Source organism: Diabrotica virgifera, chromosome 5 (genome assembly GCF_917563875.1).
Source record: "Diabrotica virgifera virgifera chromosome 5, PGI_DIABVI_V3a".
NCBI classification, from domain to species: domain Eukaryota; kingdom Metazoa; phylum Arthropoda; class Insecta; order Coleoptera; family Chrysomelidae; genus Diabrotica; species Diabrotica virgifera.
Window position 1 is genome coordinate 12,990,845 of NC_065447.1, and position 18,778 is coordinate 13,009,622.

The 18,778-nt window shown below is 35.3% G+C and overlaps 1 protein-coding gene across 12 annotated transcripts in view; it reads right to left on the minus strand.

The window, feature by feature from the left end:
- Positions 1-18,778, minus strand: part of LOC114330686 (muscle-specific protein 300 kDa) — a 603,413-nt gene that overhangs the window by 256,825 nt on the left and 327,810 nt on the right. For 10 of the 12 annotated variants that reach the window (XM_050652274.1, XM_050652273.1, XM_050652278.1 and 7 more), the window contains 7 exons: positions 10,373-17,540; positions 10,102-10,317; positions 5,550-5,820; positions 5,152-5,491; positions 2,826-2,900; positions 2,067-2,317; positions 159-870 (listed from right to left, as the gene is read on the minus strand). In XM_050652274.1, the coding sequence (XP_050508231.1) occupies positions 159-870; positions 2,067-2,317; positions 2,826-2,900; positions 5,152-5,491; positions 5,550-5,820; positions 10,102-10,317; positions 10,373-17,540 (9,033 nt within the window). The remainder of the gene's footprint in view (positions 1-158; positions 871-2,066; positions 2,318-2,825; positions 2,901-5,151; positions 5,492-5,549; positions 5,821-10,101; positions 10,318-10,372; positions 17,541-18,778) is intronic. The other 2 variants (XM_050652275.1, XM_050652272.1) reach the window with 1 other exon arrangement.

Genomic DNA, 18,778 nt, shown 5'->3' on the forward strand with positions numbered 1-18,778 from the left:
AAAATATTAAATAAAAAGATACGGGGAGAGTATTAAAATGAGAGGAAGAAAATGTGTGAACAGTAGGTATGCTATCACCAGTAGGAGAGAAGTTTGTAAAACAGTAAATATAGTGAATTAACAAATAAAGCGAGTAAAATAACTAAGAAATACGCTACCTTTAATCTTTCCAAATTGGACTGCAAACTGGTCCTGTCCAAATCCAGATCACTCAAGCTAGCAATGTTGCTGTTGGTGGTATCTATCCAGTCTTGTCCCTGTTGCAAGGCTTTTTCGTACTGTTGATGATTGCTCACAATAACTTCATACTGATCAACAAAGTTTTGCATCTTTTTAGATAACTTATCATACTGTTCTGACACAGTCTTGTACTGATTATCAATCAGTTCGTTTCGTTCCGGTAAACTGTCAGCTTTTTCTTTCAAATCTAGAATGTCTTGTTGGTGTGACGACACGTCGTGTAAGAGGTTTCTGTAAGTTTGAAGTTGCGATTTTTTCTCTTCCAAAGTGGCACGCAGTTCTAAATCTTGTGGTGTTTGTCTCTCGGCGTCCTTTAACCAGCTGGACACTTTAGCCAGACTTTCTTCGAATCCTGACCATCTGACTTTCTTGGACTTAAGGTTCCTGTCGGTTTTGCCTATTTCGTCGAATAATAGGTCCATGGCGTCTCGTAGTTCTTGTAGTTGTTTATTTAGGATTTCTTTGCCTTCTAGAGAGGTAGAGGGGTATAGTTTTTCGCCCATTTCTATAGTGCTGTTGAGGAGAGAGGTGGCATTGGGCTGTTGTGCCAAAAGTTCTTCGATAGATTTAGCTTGAACATCGAGAGTTTGACGGGATGCATTCTCTATGTCCTTCAAGCAGTTCTCGTACCTAGAAAAACATACATTTCAAATAAAACCGTTATTGATAAACATATGCAAAAAATTGCTTGATTTTTAGAAGATAACATGCAAAACATTGGCTTCGTTGATTATGAAAATGCATTTGACTCCATAGAACTTTGGGCAATAGAGAGCTATGAACAACTTCAGGATAGATTCTCGATACAGAATTCTCATACATAATACTTATAATAAAGCTGCAATGAAAATAAAAATAGATGAGAAAACCAAAGCTATACCAATCAACAGAGGAGTTCGCCAGGGAGACGTTATATCACCAAAGCTATTCACACTGGGACTTGAAGACTTGTTCAAAATCATTAACTGGGTAGATAAAGGAATAATTGTTAATGGAAGAAAACTTAGTAATTTGAGATATGCTGACGACATTGTAATATTCGCTACAAGTTTCGTAGAATTACAGACCATGATGACGCAACTATTTCAAGCTTCGGAAAAAGTAGGTCTTAAGATAAACTTGGAAAAAACAGAAATAATGACGAATACACCGAACATTAGAAAAATAACGTTGAATGACATACATTTAGAAACAGTAAGCAAATACATCTACCTGGGACAGATAATGAAAGTTAACAAAGAAAATCAAACTGCCGAAATTACCAGAAGAATAAGGTTAGCGTGGGCAGGATTCGGAAAACTGAGTTGGATCTTGAAAAAAAAAATAGAAAAATATTTGAAAACCAGAGTTTATGATCAGTGTATCCTCCCTATACTTACGTATGGTTCACAGACGTGGACACTCACCAAGGCCAATATGGATAAAATAGTAAAGGCACAAAGAGCGATGGAAAGAGCTTGGGGTGAGGCTTATAGAAAAAAAAAATCAAATAAATGCATTAGAAGCAAAACCAAAGTAAAAGACGCAGAAGAACATGCTGCCAAATTAAAATGGAGCTTCGCATGACACAATGCCCGACTAAAGGATAAAAGATGGAATCACGAAATACAACAATGGAGACCATGGTTAGGAAGAAGAAGCAGAGGATGGCCACAAATGTGATGGGCTGATGACATAAAGAAGTTTGGAGGACACAACTGGAAACAGGTGGCGCAAAATAGACAACACTGGATTGAATTGGGGGAGGCCTATGTCCAAAGTTGGATTACTGAAGGCTGAAGAAAAAGAAAAATATGCAAACCATAAACTAAGAAAGACTTTCTTACCTGTTCCTTGTCACTGTGATCCAGTCAGCGCATTGCCTGTACTTGTCAGCAAACAATTTATGGTCTTGCAGTGCTTGTTCGCACTTCTTGAAGATCTCCTTGGCGGTAACTTGAACAGACTGGAATCTGGAAATGATCTGTTGGACGTTGTTCGCTATTCTGGTATCTCCACTACTCTGAACCAGTTCTGCTGAACTGTCAGACAGTCTATCGAACTCGGGTTCATTCTGTCGTAAGGCGAGAGCCAGTGCCTAAAATATAAAATCAAATAAGACACAGTTTTATAGTAAAATATATAGCGATACAACATCTAATAGAAGAAGAACTGAAGGAATAAAGAAGAGCCAACACCTGTTAGGGAAAACAAAGAAATAGAATAACTTTTACATTCATATGCAATGGCTTTGTTGCTACCTATTTATGAAATTTATATGTATATGTATATATGTATATGTTGACAGTATCACCTGTCAACCAACTGTCACCAGCATTTTGGAGCATCTAAATGTTGAACTGATGATCCATCCACCTTTAAGACCCGATATGATCCCAAATGACTTTTTTAATTTTCTTTCATCAAAAATAAATGTCCGAAATAAGTAAAAAAAAACTCCCTTAAATACTTTAAACGGATTTACTAGTCTAGCCAGATATTCTATTTCTTTGAAATATTTTTAGACCATGTACGTATATAAGAATAGAACAGTAGAATACAAGTACTACATAGACAGAGGTGTGAAAGTTTACACTTATTCTTACTTGTTCTAATTGATCTGAAATCGCAATAAACTCCTTCACGTCTATTTTTTGAGACTCGATCACTCTAGATAGTTCCTAAAGGTAAATTAAAACATAAACATAATAAAATAAAATAAAATAAAATAAAATAAAGTAAGGTCGGTAATAAAATAATAAACTTAATTTTTATACTGCTCGAAGTGTGGTGTCCCTGCAATATGTAGGAAAACGAATATCTACACATTTTTTCGCACGGGTCGATCCTATTGACCATACTATCTCCTTAACCCAGATAATAGAAAAAAATATGGCACGGAATCAAGAAATTCATATGTTGTTCGTCGACCTACGAAGAGCCTATTGTAGCCTTCCACTGAAGAAGCTGTGGCAATCAATGGAAAGCACGAATATTAATATAGAATTAATCAAATTGGTATACAATCAACTCATAAAAAGAATAAAAACAGGGACACAAATAACAACGGGATTTGTAATATCAAAAGGATTAAGCTAGGATGCTGCCTGTCTCCCACTTTATTTAAAATATATCTCAAAAGTGCTTTAAAAAGAAGGAAACAAAAATGTAGAAGAATGGGGATACCACTCACCAACACTATGGTATATACTATATATGCTCAACTTTTCAGACGATAAAGTAATAATGGCTCAAGATTATGACGATTTAAACTATATGGCCCGAAAATTAATTGAAGAGTATGATATATGGGGCCTAAAAATCAATAAAGAGAAAACCGAATACTTCCCAGGCAACCAAGTGATGTCAATAACATCAGCTTTTGGTTCAATATATACACGTGTTTGAACAGTACGTCGTATAAACGTTTTTTGTAGGTGATTTTAAATACGTAAGAGTAATGACGTTAAAATACGTTTAAAAATACGTTTTCATTACAGACAGCCCAAGTCTGACGTCACAAAAATGGGAGGAGCTTAACGGGTTAATGCTTATAATGTTAAATGTTGTATATTGACGTTTATAAGCTTAAATTGTCATAAGAAATTTTTCATTTATTGTTTACGTGCTTTGTGTGGTAAAAAAGGACTTTTCATTTATATATTTAGTTGAAGAAACGTGTTAATTAAGAGATTTTATTCGTTTTTGTCAAGTGAGTTGTGAGTTAGTTTAATGCAATAGTTCTTCTTGAAAACGGTTTGAGGTTATGTGTTTTGTTTTGGTGAATATTTTCTGTTAATGAACTAATTTTGTGTTATCGGGTTTAATTAAATTAATTTGTTAATAAAATATTTATTAGTTTATATGTTGTTTCAGTTTTGACACAGTAAGTATACCTTAGCCTATAAGCTAAATTTAAAACAGTTAAATGAAAAATTGCAATACCAACAATACCCATAGGAATAATTATTATTATTATGTATTTTTAAAACCATAAAATGAGAAATAATCTAAAAATGACATAAAAACTACGTTTTTTATATCACCTATTTAAAACGTGATAAAAATGACGTCAGTTATGGTGGGACATATTCACGTGACTTTCGACGTCGAAAAAACGTGACAAACTGACGTGGTTTGGTGATAATTATGACGTCTTTTCAACGTTTTGTAAACGTTATTTGGTTGCCTGGGTTGTGCATTGGAGGACAACAAAAAGATGTCATATTAGATGACATATCCACGGTAAAGGACTGCTACGACTACAAATATCTAGGTATCAATATTTCGCACGATGAAACATTAGACAAAGCCATAAGACAAAGAAATAAGGCAGGTAGAAAAGCCATCACAATGTTAAACAGTATTTTATGGTACCAATCCATCAGCAAAAAAAATAAAAAGAGAATTTATTAGGCTATAGTGAAAAGTATGACTCTATACAGCTGTGAGGTATGGCATGGAAAGAAACAATACTGGCAACGCTGAGGGCAACGAAACTTGAGTTTTGGAGAAGAGCAACAGGAAGATCTAGAAGAGAAAGGATTACCAACGAACGCATTACAGAAATAATGGCAATCAAACGAACAATCACAGATGACTTACCAATAAAACAACTTATCTGGTTCGGACATATACAAAGAATAGATGAATAACGAATACCAAAGGAGTCACTAAAATGGTAATCAGAAGGAAAGAGAAAACGAGGTAGACCGAGAAACAGTTGGAGCGAAGGAACAGACAAAGAGCTGTGAGGAAGAGACATAGAAGCGGACCTATGAAACAACTGGACGAAGTGGCGATTAGAAGTCGAAAAACGGTGGACAACGTTATAAACCGACATGCAGTAGTAGTAGTAAATAAAACTACAAATAAATTTGAATGGTGAGTCTACTTCCCGTTACAATATTTAATAAATTAAGACTAACGTACCTGATATTTATCTAGTTGATCCTGTTTCTCTTCTAAAGTACTCTTCAGTGCATAGCTCTTTAAAGAAACTTCAGCATCAGCCAGCCAAGATAACAACTTATCCATGGTAACTTCATAATCGTTCCATTGTTTTAACCTATTCTCCAGAGCAGATTTGACGTCTGCTAGAGTGGTAACAAACTTTTGACGATCGAACTTCAGATTGTCGACGTCTCTTTGCATATTTTCCTGAGCTCGAGCTGGCAAACTTGTTGCTTTTTGTTTTATATAGTTCTGCAGCTCATCTAACTTAGCCATGTTGTCGGAAAGACTGTCTTGTAGGTCTGTGATATAACTTAATCTAAAAGAAAAACATAACTGGTTATAACAATCTAAGGTATAAGACTTACAGTACAAACCTCTTTTCTAGGATTTGTTTATTTCCACCATAGTCCAAATTGCTGTTCAATTTCTCCCACAGTTGCTTTTGCTCATCTTGTTGTGCTTTGTGAAGGTCATAGAACTGCTGGTATATGTCCAGACACTCCTCTAACTGCTTGGTGTTGTTCTGTGCTGTCTTGAGCACATTTTGGTATCGGTTGTTAATGGAAGCAACACTTTCGTCAATTTCTGCTTTCTTCTCAGAACTGTTAGTGAGCTGAGCCAAAGATTGTGCTTTTTCAGTGACACCTAAAGCAATTTAAATACCACTTTTAATATACACAAAATTCAAAAATTACATTAATGATAGAAGATGAAATATATATCGCAAAAGATGAAAGAGAAAAGACATAAAAATCAAACGTTCGCAGATGCAACAAGAATATAAATAAATTTCTTTTTCTTTTCCTTCCTCTTTATAAGCAATTTTGCTTGTTCTCTAGCAGACTGATACTTGACGAATGCTACTCCATTCTTTTTTTCTATTTAGTGTCTACTCGTTTATTGATTGATTCTTGACTTCATCTCAGTGTTAATACATATGTCGGTTTTACCATATAGTCTAGTCGCAATATACAGGGTGGGGCATTAGTGTGACAAAGACCAATTACTCGTTTGTCGTAAGAGATAGGAAAAAAAGTTATTTAGGTAAAAGTTGGAACACGCATAGTACCATAATCTAAAAATATTTTCAAATATATAGGGTCGTCCGTATTGAGAGGATGACACAAACTTATGTTTTTTTTAATGGAACACCCTATATATTTTTACATTTTTGGATTCTCCTCGATATTTCCTTTCTTAAAATATATGGTTTTGTAAGATTATAGGAGGTAGTTTAAAAGTTAATTACGTTTTTTTGTTAATTTCGTAGCAAAATCTACACCCTGTAGAATTTTAGTGATTTGACATCAAATTTTTATTTTATGTTCAAACGATTTTTAATATTATATAGTCTACTATTGTTAAACATTAACAGTATAGCGAAGTGTTTAATTTTAGTATACAGGGTGGGGCGAAACTCGGAATGAGTATTTTCTGAGTTTTCTTAAATGGAACACCCTGTATTTAAGTATTGTAATGAAATGATATTTTATGGTACTTTTTTATTTCTTAAGCATTCCCTATACCTAAGTGCTTTAATTTGTAATTTATTCGTGATTCTTTAAGCCAAACATTAATTGTAAAAAAATCATGTGAAATTTTATTAGGTGGCTGTGAAAATATTTAATCAAAAATAATTTTTGTAAAAGAAAATACGTCATAATCTAGTCTGATCCTTAATTTATTACTATTGGATGAAATATCCAAATAAATTCGTAGTTAAGTTTGTTGGTGCGCAAAATTTTAATAAAAACATACAATATCCTACCTAGTCGGCTATGGCACTAAATTTCCTTAAAAATTTGACATTATACTATTTTTATAGATCCAGTTGCTTTGTTACCATTACTAATATGTATTTTTCTTATGAGAAACTGATTAATAAGGGTTTGGTGCTAGTGGAATATAACAAAAATGTGCTACTAGCAATAAGAATTTTTCATCAGAAATTCCCTGATAGACGACAACTAAGAAGAGAAACGTTTAAAAATATACTAGAACGGTTTCAACGGACTGATCACTTAGATTATGATAAATCTGCTCGAATAAAAACTATTGTAAGTGAAGAAAACAGCAATTAATGTAATCCTTAGTGTCACTGAGGATCTGCATATTAGTACAATCGTTCTTAAAATCTAAGTATCTAGCCTGTTGAAACCGTTAGTATACTTTCAAAAGTTTCTCTTTTTGGTTATCGCCTATCAGGGAATTGCTGATGATAAATTTTTATTGCAAGTAGCTCATTTTTGTTATACTCTCCTAGCACAAAGCCATTTTAATCCGTTCCTCATTAGAAAAATTAATATTAGTAATGGTATCAAATCAACTGGAACTATATAAATAGTATAATGTCAAATGCCTAAGCAAATTTTGTGTCATAGACAACTAGGCAGAATTTTGTATGTTTGATTCATATTTTAAGCACCAACCACTTTAACTACGAATGTATTTGGATATCTCATCCAATATTAATAAATCAAGGATCAGGCTGGATTATTATGTATTTTTTTTTTCGAAAAATTACTTTTGATTGGATATTTTCACGGCTACCTAATGAAATTTTTTGTAATTTTTCTTGCAATTAATGTTTGTTTAAAGAATGACGAATAACTTACAAATTAAAGCAATTAGGTATAGGGAATGCTTAAGAAATAAAAAAGTACCATAAAATATAATTTCATTACAATACTAAAATACAGGGTGTTCTATTTAAGAAAACTCAGAAAATACTCATTCCGCGTTTCGACCCACCCTGTATACTAAAATTAAACATTTCGCTATACTATTAATGATTAACAGTAGTAGACTATACTGAAAATCCTTTCAATGTAAATAGAAAATTTGATGTCAAATCACTACAATTCTACAGGGTGTAGATTTTGCTACGAAATTAACAAAAAAACGTAAATAACTTTTAAACTAGCTCGTATAATATTACAAAATCAAATATTTTAAGAAAGGAAACATCGAGGAGAATCCAAAAATGTAAAAATATACAGGATGTTCCATTTAAAAAAGCATAAGTTTGTGTCACCCTGTCAATACGGACGCCCCTGTATATTTGAAACTATTCTTAAAATGTGATACTATGTGTGCCCCAACTTTTACCTAAATAACTTTTTTTCGTATCTCTTACGACAAACGAGTAATTGGACTTTGTCACACTAATGCCCCACCCTGTAGGGGGTCCCGTGGACACTTTTAGTTCGCCGCGATTTGATGATGGTATTATAGGTTTTTTGGGTAGCTGAATCTAATGTAAGTGGTCTGGAAGCCCAAATGTGGTGCATTTAATTGTTATTAACAAATTATGGTAAAATTAGGTGTTTTTCAGGAATAAGGAAGCCCTGAAAATTAATAGACAGTGTTAAGGTCTTCTCTGGTATATTTTTGGTCGCAGAATCGAATGCGACTAGTCGCGATTACTCAAAATGTGTTCTTATTTTGTTAATAACAAAATAATTGTTTATTCACCGAAAAGCTTGAAATGCGTTACCTACAGCAAGTTTGTAGTCTTTTTCATAGTATTTTCATAGTACTAAATCGATTGTCACTAGTCGTGATAGCTTAAACCACGTTCCGACTTTGTTATTAATAAATTATTGCAAAAATAACGGTTTATAGTACGTTTACTCACGGTTTTTGCTGTGAATTTTAAAAAACCAAATGGAATGACATGAAATTTGGCATGCACGTAGCTAACATGTCAAACAAAACAAGTGATATTGTGCCGATGTGTGCTTTTACCCTGGGGGTGAGTTTCACCCCGTTTCGGGGGTGAAAGAAGAAACCTTTAAAATAAGTCCGGAATTGGATAAACTGATTAATTCTAAGCAACGTTTGTTCTATACAGTTTTTTCACAAAGTCAATACTTTTCGAGTTATTTGCGAGTGAATATGTTAATTTTTCAACAAAACAACCAAATAACTCGAAAAGTATTGACTTAGTGAAAAAACTGTATAGAACAAAAGTTGCTTAGAATTAATCAGTTTATCCACTTCCGGATTTATTTTAAAGGTTTCTTTTTTCACCCTCGAAAAGGGGTGAAACTCACCCCCAGGGTAAAAGCAGACATCGGCACAATATCACTTGTTTTGTTTGACATGTTAGCTACGTGTATGCCAAATTTCATGTCAATCCAAGTGGTTTTTAAAATTTAGAGCAAAAACCGAGAGTGAACGTACTATAAACCGTTATTTTTGCAATAATTTATTAATAACAAAGTCTGAACGTAGTTTAAGCTATCACGACTAGCGGCAATCGATTTAGCGTATAAAAATACTATGAAAAAGACTACAAACTTGCTGTAGATAGCGCAGTTCTAGCTATTCGGCGAATAAACTATTATTTTGTTATTAACAAAATAAGACCATATTTTGAGTAATCGCGACTAGTCGCATTCGATTCAACGACCAAAAATACACCAGAGAAGACCTTAATACTATCAATTTATTTACAGGGCTTCTAATAATTCCTGAAAAACACCTAATTTTCCCATAATTTGTTAATAACAATTAAACGCACCACATTTGGGCTTCCAGACCACTTTCATTGGATTCAGTGATCCAAAAAACCTATAATATCACCATCAAATCGCGGCGAACTAAAAGTGTCCACGGGACCCCCTATGTTGCGACTAGACTAATATAGTATTATTAAAACATCCTGGTATTATATTTGTCTTTTGTACATGATCTCTCACTTCTTTGCCCAGGTCTCCATAGCTGGACAATGTATCGGCTTAGACCCATTTGATTACGTAGTTGTATTACTATGCTCGTTCAGTAATCGAGGTATGACTAGACAAAGTGCTCATATTATCATCTTGTTCATGATCAAAAGAAAAAAAAATAAAGATAATGGTAACAAACACTAAGGAGCAATATTTCCATAAAAATTTCATCTTAATACCAAAATGGATTTACCTTCGATAAACCTCTTGTGAGTTATTATCTCCTGCTGAGTTGTCTTATGCTTTAACAACTTCGCCCTAACTTCCTGGATGGAGGTCCATGAGCTGGGTTCAAGTTTAACTTGTTTCTCAATCGAATCCAACCACGACAAAGCTTGTTGAAGCAGATCCTGATAATTAGCCAGCTGTAATGTCTGTGATTCTTGTAGTTTCTGCTGTTGTTTGACTCCTAGAAAATAACACGTTAATAGTCACTGAAAACGTACAAACAATGTGAAATTTACCTTCAGCTAGACTTTCCCATCTGTCTCTAATCTCCTTGATTTCCCCTCTGATTATTTCTCTGCCTTCTGTAGCCGTGTCAGGCAACAACCTCTCACCAAGCAATGTCAAAGAGTTCAACTTATGTTCCCCTTGTTCAGCTTCGGATAAAAGAACCTGTAATCTATTGTTAGCTTCAGCGCTGTCAGTGGTTTCACCTTGTTTGAGAGCCTGTAAATGCTCCTCCAAGGGTACTAACCATGCAGATGTCTCTTCCAATCGTTGTTTATACTTTTTATGATCGTCAACAATATTTTGCCATCTATTAATGATGTCTTTTGTTAGAGTATGCAAGTTCTGGAATCTATTACTGATTTGAGATGTAACAGGTTTGATTCTTTGTGATCCACTAGATTTTAACAACGCATGACTCTTATCAACAAAGTCGTCAATATCTTTTTCTTTGGCAGAAATGAGTTCTCGCTGACCTTGCAGAAGCTTCAATTTGTTTTCTTTGTCTGGTAAGGTAGCTTGAAGAGGCTGGTCTCTAAATTCAGCTTCAACAGCTTTGGACCACTGATTCAACGATTCCAAAGCAGTTTCAAAATCATCCCATTGTTTCAGTACCTCGTTTTGCTTATCTAACGTATTGTTAATAGCTTGAAGATGATTGTTCAACAATTCTTCCATACTTGCTAATTCTCTCTTTAGGTTATCGACCCCTTTAGGAGCAGTACTTTTAGCTACAGCTATTACATTTTGCTTCAGATTATCCAATAATTGCGGTCCCTTTGACTCGCTGTCTCTCTTGATTCCATGAATGTTTTCAATCCTCTTGTTAATATCGTTCTTTTCTCCAGTCGTGTCAACAAATTCCTGAAGTCTTTCATTTTGATTTTCCACCCACTTCTTAAAGTCATTCAGTAGTTGGTTATAGCTACTGTGCTTATCTACACATTCTTCTAAATTCCTTAGCAGCTCTTCAGATTTGCTGACTATGTTTAAGAAAAGTTGTTTGATAGATTGGAGGTAAATATTGAGGGATTTATCATGAGTCTGGTCTACCAGCTGCTGTGCTTTGTCACAAACGGATTCAACAAGTTGTTGGTGAGAAGTAATTTCTTGGTGCATGATCTTGTGGTTTTGCAACTGAGCTCGTTTTTCTTGTAAAGTAGACTTTAATTCAGTATGCTGGTGCATAGCTTTCTCTACATCCTTTAGCCATTTGGTCAGTTGTTCTTGAGTCACAGTAAAATCGGAGAACTGAGTTAAACATTGCTCTAGTTTATTACTTGTACTCTGCAAGTCTTCTGTTAGTGCATCCCAGATAGTTCTCAAGTTCTTTAACTGCTGCCTTATGATTTCCCTGCCATCTGGTGATGTGTGTGCATACAACTTTTCACCTTTGTCGATCAAAGTTTCAAATTCTGGAATTCTCGCATTTCTTTCGTCGATAAGGTCTTTAATATCCTTCTGTCGAGTTTGTAGAACGTTCAAGTCACCTACAATTTGAGAAAAATTTTGAAGAGCTTCCTCTTTGTTCGTTAACCAGTTCAAAAACTCGTTATACTTGCCGTTAAAGTCATGGTGCTCGGCTACAAATGTTTGGTATTTGTTACGATTCTCTTTCACAGCATTTCTTAGAGACTGATATCTGGTTGGTATCTGAGATACTCTAGAATCGACTTCTAGAGACTTGCTCATTTCCAGGAACTTACTAAAGTCAGGTTCCTTTTGTTGAACTTCCTTTTCCAAGCATTCCAACTTTTCTAAATGAGCCTTTTTAGTATCTTCGGTGTTCTTCAAACTTTGATCTTTGACAAAGTTTTCTCTAGACTTCAACCAAGTTTCCAGATCGTCCATTATTTTAGATACCTCAGCGTGTTGTACTTGTATCTCATTGAGTTTCTCTTGGGCTTCCTCGCACAGGTCCAGGAATCTCTGCCATGACTTTTCCTGCTCTTCAAAATTGTTTATTAGCGAAGGATGACCAGGAGCTGCAGTTTGAGTCAAAACAGTTTCTAGTTGTTGCTTGCAAGACGCTATGATCTTGTCACCTTCTTCTTTTTGCGACAAGAGATTGTCTACTATTGCTAGTTTTGCTTCTGGGCTCTCGGTTGATGATTCATCGACCAATAAGGCAGCTTCGTTTGTTAATGCACTGAGCCAATCGCGACATTTTTCAATAGCTTGATTGTAAGCTTCGTGGTTAGTTACATACTCATCTGCAACTTCAATTCTGTTTTCTACTTCTTGCGCAAGACTGTTGTATTTCTGCAGGTTTTCATCTAGCTTAGATTCGGAATCAGCATCAGATAAATTACCTATTTTGTCTTGAAGTTGTTTCAAAATTGTTTTGTGCAAGTTCACGTCTTGGGATAATATCTTGTAGTTGTGTAGAGTTTGTTTTTTGTCCAACAAAGTAGCGTCCAGCTTACCTTCTTCACCTAGCTTCATTTCTGCGTCATCTATCCACAGTTTTACCTGTTGTAAACTATCATCAAATGAATGCCTTTGCATCAACGTTGCCTCCACTTGTTTGTATATTTTGTTCACTTTGTCAATCAGTACTTCTGATTTGTCCCGCAGGTTTCTGAGTTCAGCTCTAATGATATCCCTATTTTCTGGAGTTATTCCTGGGAATAAAGCTTCTCCATGTTCAACAGCTCTTGTTAAGAGAGTTTGACCAACTTCTTTTTCTTGTGCGAAGTTCTTAAGTTCCTCCAATATGGTACTGTTAGGTTTCCTGGCACTCTTCGAGAAGGTATTAACTTTTTCTTCAGCTTTTACCAACCAGTTTTCTACATCTTGAATACAATTATTATAGACTCCTTTGTACTTGTCGAGTTCATTTAGTTTATCGATGTAGTGGACTAAAAATTTGTTAATTGCTTGGTATCTGTTATTTAAATGTTGCACAAACGGTGCTATGCGACTTTCTGGCATGGCTTTCACCAATTCTTCACTGATAGGTGTCAATTTTTCAATTTCTGGTTGATAGTCTTTGACATCTTGAAGCAGAGCTCTAGCTTCTCTAACTTTAGTGTCGATATTTTTAAGATCAATTTGTAGACTACTCTCTGCTTTTACTCTATTCTCTGTTTCTTTCAACCAATTGGAAACACTCTCTGAAAGATTTTCGTACTGGTCGTGCAGAGCTATATTGCTTTCTAGTATGTCTTTGGTACTAACATACTGTTGATTTAAGTTGTCCAGGTCTAGAAGTAAGTGGTCCAGTTCAGCTTGTTGTAGTTTAACTGATTCTGGTTTCTCGATTTGTCCAAGAGCCTTTATGGATTCCTGCAATTCATCCTTACGTTTATTACAGTCGTCAAGTACAGCCTGAATAGGCTCTAAAGCATTTAATTTTACTTGTAGGTTGTATTTGTCGCTTGTAGCTTCAGGTAAACACCATTGAATCTTTTCCTTATGTGTGTTTATAATTCTTTGCAAAGCACCATACTTTTCGTTGTGGAACTTCTTGAGGAAGGACAACAAAGTGTGTTCAATTTTGTCGGCATAGGAAACAGTTGTATCATACCTTTTCTTCAAAGCTTGTTGCTCTTTGCTTAAAGTGTTTTCAAAATTTGGATAATTGGCTTTCATTGTTTGTATGTCTTGTTCAATTTGCTTAATATCACTATCGTAGTTCTTAAGATCGTCCTTTAAGCTTCTAATCTTTAGTAATCGTTCCAATATCTTCGCATTATCTCCTGATAAGTCTTCGCATTTGACTATTTCTTCTCTTAATGACGAGACTTTGTTTCCAGTTTCTTTGATGTTCTTCCTGATGGTTTTCTCGTTTTCGTTGAATGTTGAAGTTAATGCTTCTAACTGTCTAGCGTTCTCTTCAAGTGTAGCAAATCCTTCGTTCAACACTGTCACCAAAGATTGTAGGGTTGGGACTTCCTTGCCGTCTGTGGAGCTCAAAAGTTGCGAGTATTTGTGAGGTATGCTTTGGTTTAACCTCAATTGCGCTGGCAATTCTTCTCTATATTTGCTCAATTTAGCAGCAGCTAGTTCCTTTTCGTTAGGTTTTTCGGCTGCTTTGATAATTTCGTTGTTTTGTTCACTCAACCACTGCATCAATGTCGTCTTGGTGTCTTCTATATGCTTCCAAATTGCTGCTTGTGACTCAGTTTGTTGCACGTTCTTCAGAATTCTTTCGTATATGTTCGACCAAGCATCGTTCAATATTTTTAAGTCTCTTCTAACTTCTGACTCAATTCCAGGGATGTTCTCCGATTTTTTAATGACAGCTTGTGCTTTAAGGTCTGCCTTATCCAATGCTGCTTTTGATCGTTTTATAGCTTCCAGAGCTTTCTTCGCCTTTTCACAATTTAAGCTAGCTTGGAAAATATCGTTTGGAACGTCCAAATTTTCCCCACTTTTATCAATTTTTCCTATATCAGTAACAATTCTATCCTTAGATTCCTGGAAGTCGTTCCAGGCGTATATAATATCTGACAGTTTTAAATGATCTTCTCGAATATCATCATTCACTTTTCCAAACATGCGTTCGATCGCACTTAGCGAATTCTGTATGGCAGATACATTCTGGATGTCCTTCTTCATTAACTGCATAGCTTCGGTGTGAAGCTGGTTCTTTAGAGCAGATTTAGCAGCTTGTTCCTCCAAGAGGTTGTTCAAGTTTTCGACTGCTTTCGGAAGATCGCTTGAGTGTTTCACTTCGCTCATAATAGCTGCTAGTTGAGCTTTCGTTTTGTCCAAATCTGAGATAGCGTCCTGTTGCAGTGCAGTGTATTGATTACGCTGCTCCATTAGTGTTTGTAGAGCATCTACTTTGTTTGCTAGTTGTCCTTTGAGGTTTATAGTGTTCACTTCTATTTCTCGTACGACATTTTCTGCTGTTCTGGGCAAACCAGATTGCTTATCTAGAATAGTAATGTTACTCTTGTTTATATCTTGAGCTGCCTCCTTCCAGGTGATCAGTTTTTCCAATACGTTGTCTGTTTCCGAAATAAGTTTCTTCAGCTCTTCTGGACTTAGTTTTTCTGCATCAACTTGATACTTAATATGCGATAGTTGATTCATGGTATCTGTATGCCAGTTAAGAAGCTCACTCCATCTTTGTAGCTGAGTCATCTTTTCTTCTAATTTATGCTGGATGTCTTGGTTTTGCTGTACTAAGGTGGAATACTCTTGGGCTATAGGTTCCACTGCCTTCTGTGGCGACTGCAACGAGATTTCTTTGATCTCACTGTATATGGTATTAAACAGAGGTTGTTTATCGGAATACTCCTGTAGTAATGTATGTATATTCATTATACTTGTATCAACCTTTTCGGCTGGTACTTCATCTAACTGAGCTATATTGGCTTTCATCGATTCCATCCAGTTGCCATAGTCAGCTACTTTGGTCTGGAAATCATGCTTCATCAAAATAGCATCTGATATTTCGTTAATCTTGGCTCTAGTACTATCGGCTAATTTAGCAACCTGGCCTTTAAGTTCTTGCACTTGCTCTTTTACCAGCGCAGCTCCTTCTGGGCTGATATTGTAGCTGATGCTGTCCGAACTTTGGGTCAGTGAAATGAGTTTTGCTTGCTGCTCTGAAATTTCGTTATTAAAGGCTTTAAGTTTGGCTAATTCTTTCTCCAACTTGTCTATATTTGGAGTTTTTACATTAACAGGTTTCGCATTCAATGCTTCTTCACTTTTGACGACCCAATTCTCTAAATGCTGGACATTCTTGTCAAAGTCAACCCAGTTGGCTACTAGTTTGTCTAGTTTTTGGCCCCATTGGGCAGCCGTATCTTGTATAACAGACACTCTAGTCTGAACAGAGTCTACTTCATCAGGCGCATGCGTCTGTATGGATATCTTCTGTGTCAAGCTTGCAACACCTTGTAGTTTGTCCAATTGTTGGTTAACTTCCTTTTGGAATTGTTTGGCTTGGTTCTGAATTTGCACAGCTTCTTCGAGCGTTGCAGGTTTCTGCAATCCCATTTGTAGTTTAACTTCGGAATCCTCGATCCAGGGAGTTATATCTTGTAAGCTAGCCTGATAGGCTTCCCAATTTTGGAAATCATCAGACACGATTGCGGACTGACTTTGGATATTTTGGTTTAATACATCAACCCTTTCTTGAATCTGTGCTATATGTCCTTTCAGTTTTCTAGCTTCAGGAGTATCTTCAACCAATATTTGGTGCGCTTGTTCATTCAGTTCATGTAGTACTTTCTTTTTGGATTCGACTTCTTTTTGAAGCATTTCTATCTTCTCTACCCTGTCCTTTGGGGTTATTGCATATACATCTATGGAAGTTAGTAGTTGGGGAGCTTCGTGGACAGTCCAACTTTGAACATTGTTCAACTGATGTGAAATTGTGTTCATTTTGGTGTTATATTGTTCCAACAAAGTCACATTTTCTTTAACAGTGGTTAAAGTGTCATTCAGATTTTGCTCTATCTGTTTAATTTCTGTGTCCAATTTTGGTTTCTGATCTGGCACCTGTTTACTAAGATTTTCGCTTAAGTAGGTAAGTTTAGCCATCATATCTTCCTGAGCATCTCTCAAGTTTGTAATGATCTCTTGTTTTTTGGCTAACTCTGTAGGAACAGCACCATATTGTTGTGGAGTAATACGTTGCAGATCTGTCTGTGCCTTTTGCAGAAGATCTGTAATTTCTTGTTTTTGCTCAGTGTAATTCGTCCAAACGTGATGAGTGTCTATTAATTTATGTAGAGTATCTACAGTTTCGTCGTAGGTAGTAGTCCAACCAGTTTCAAGTGTTTTAACTTCTTGTTGCATAAAGTTGGGCGCATGTTCGTCTCTAGTAAGCTCCTTTCCTCTTTGCAGTAACGACATTACCGTAGGCCTTTGTTGGTCCAAGTGAGAAATAGCCATTTCTTGTTTTTTGATGTTCTGCTTAACGACTTCCAAAGATTCTGGTTGTCTTTGCACTCTAGATTGTTCGCGCACCTGCGTCAACAATTGGCAAATCTCTTTGACTTCTCTTCTGTAGGTGTAGCATTTTGAAAGAGTATCTGTTTTCACCATAGTGATTTCGAGAGTAGGGATCAGGTTCTTATACCGGATGATTAGGGCTTCTAACTGTTTCTGCTCCGACAATGCTTGGTCTTCAGGGCAGTGAGATGTTAGGGAATCTAGAGTTTGGACTAGCCATTTCATGTCTTCGCGTTTCGAATCTGCTTCTTTGCATACATTCTACAAAATATATAAACATTAAAACAATGTTATAATTAATAATTATTAATAAAATGAATAAATTTAATGAAAAATTCCTTTAAGTATATTTATTTAAAAACCCTTAAAGGCTATATTTATCACAGCACGTTTTCGCTCTAAAAAGAGCATCATCAGTGCTGTTACAGGCACGATATGCTGAGCCACCAAAAACACATAGGTTAACACACTTTAATTATTGACTAAATGTCTTACATTGACATATTAAATAAATGAAAATTCCAAAGGATAGGCACAATCCCCAAGGATATGGCCCTTGGGCATTATATGACTCCCACGGAGCACGAGCGTTGCTAAATAAACAATATTATGTCTTCACATTGAGGACGGTGAGGACGCAACTTCAGTTCAGAGTTCAGAGTCAACTTCCCAGACAACCAAGTGACGTCAATAACGTCGAGGAAACGTCAGCTTTTGGTTAAATATATACACGTGTTTGAACATTACGTCGTATAAACGTCTTTTGTAGGTGATTTTAAATACGTAAGATTAATGACGTTAAAAGACGTTTAAAAACACGTTTTCATTTCAGACAGCCCAAGTCTGACGTCACAAAAATGGGAGGAGCTTAACGAGTTAATGCTTATAATGTTAATGGTGTATATTTATATTGACATTGACTCCAAACAATTTCGTTTACAAGCTTAAATTGTCATAAGAAATTTTTCATTTATTGTTTACGTGCTTTGTGTGGTATTAAAATAAGACTTTTCATTTAGATATTAAGTTGAAGAAGTGTTAATTAAGAGATTTTTATTCGTTTTTCTCAAGTGAATTAGTTTAATGCAATAGTTCTTCTTGAAAACGGTTTGAGGTTATGTGTTTTTTTTAGTGAATATTTTCTGTTAATGAACTAATTACAGTCGGAAAAATGAAAGGGTACCCATGAACGATCACATCAATCACTTATTTTGCATTTGCTGTCTTTTTCTATAAGTAACAAACGTTTGTTATAGAAAAAGACAGCAAATACAAAATAAGTGATTGATGTGATCGTTCATGGGTAATCTTTCATTTTTCCGACTGTATGTGTTATCGAGTTTAATTAAATTAATTTGTTAATAAATTATTTATTAGTTTATAATGTTGTTTCAGTTTTGACACAGTAAGTACCTATACCTATATAAAAAGTGAAAATTATATAATGTTGCATCGAAGGTATTGTAATTCTATGCATTTGGTTTTACTTTTAGCCTATA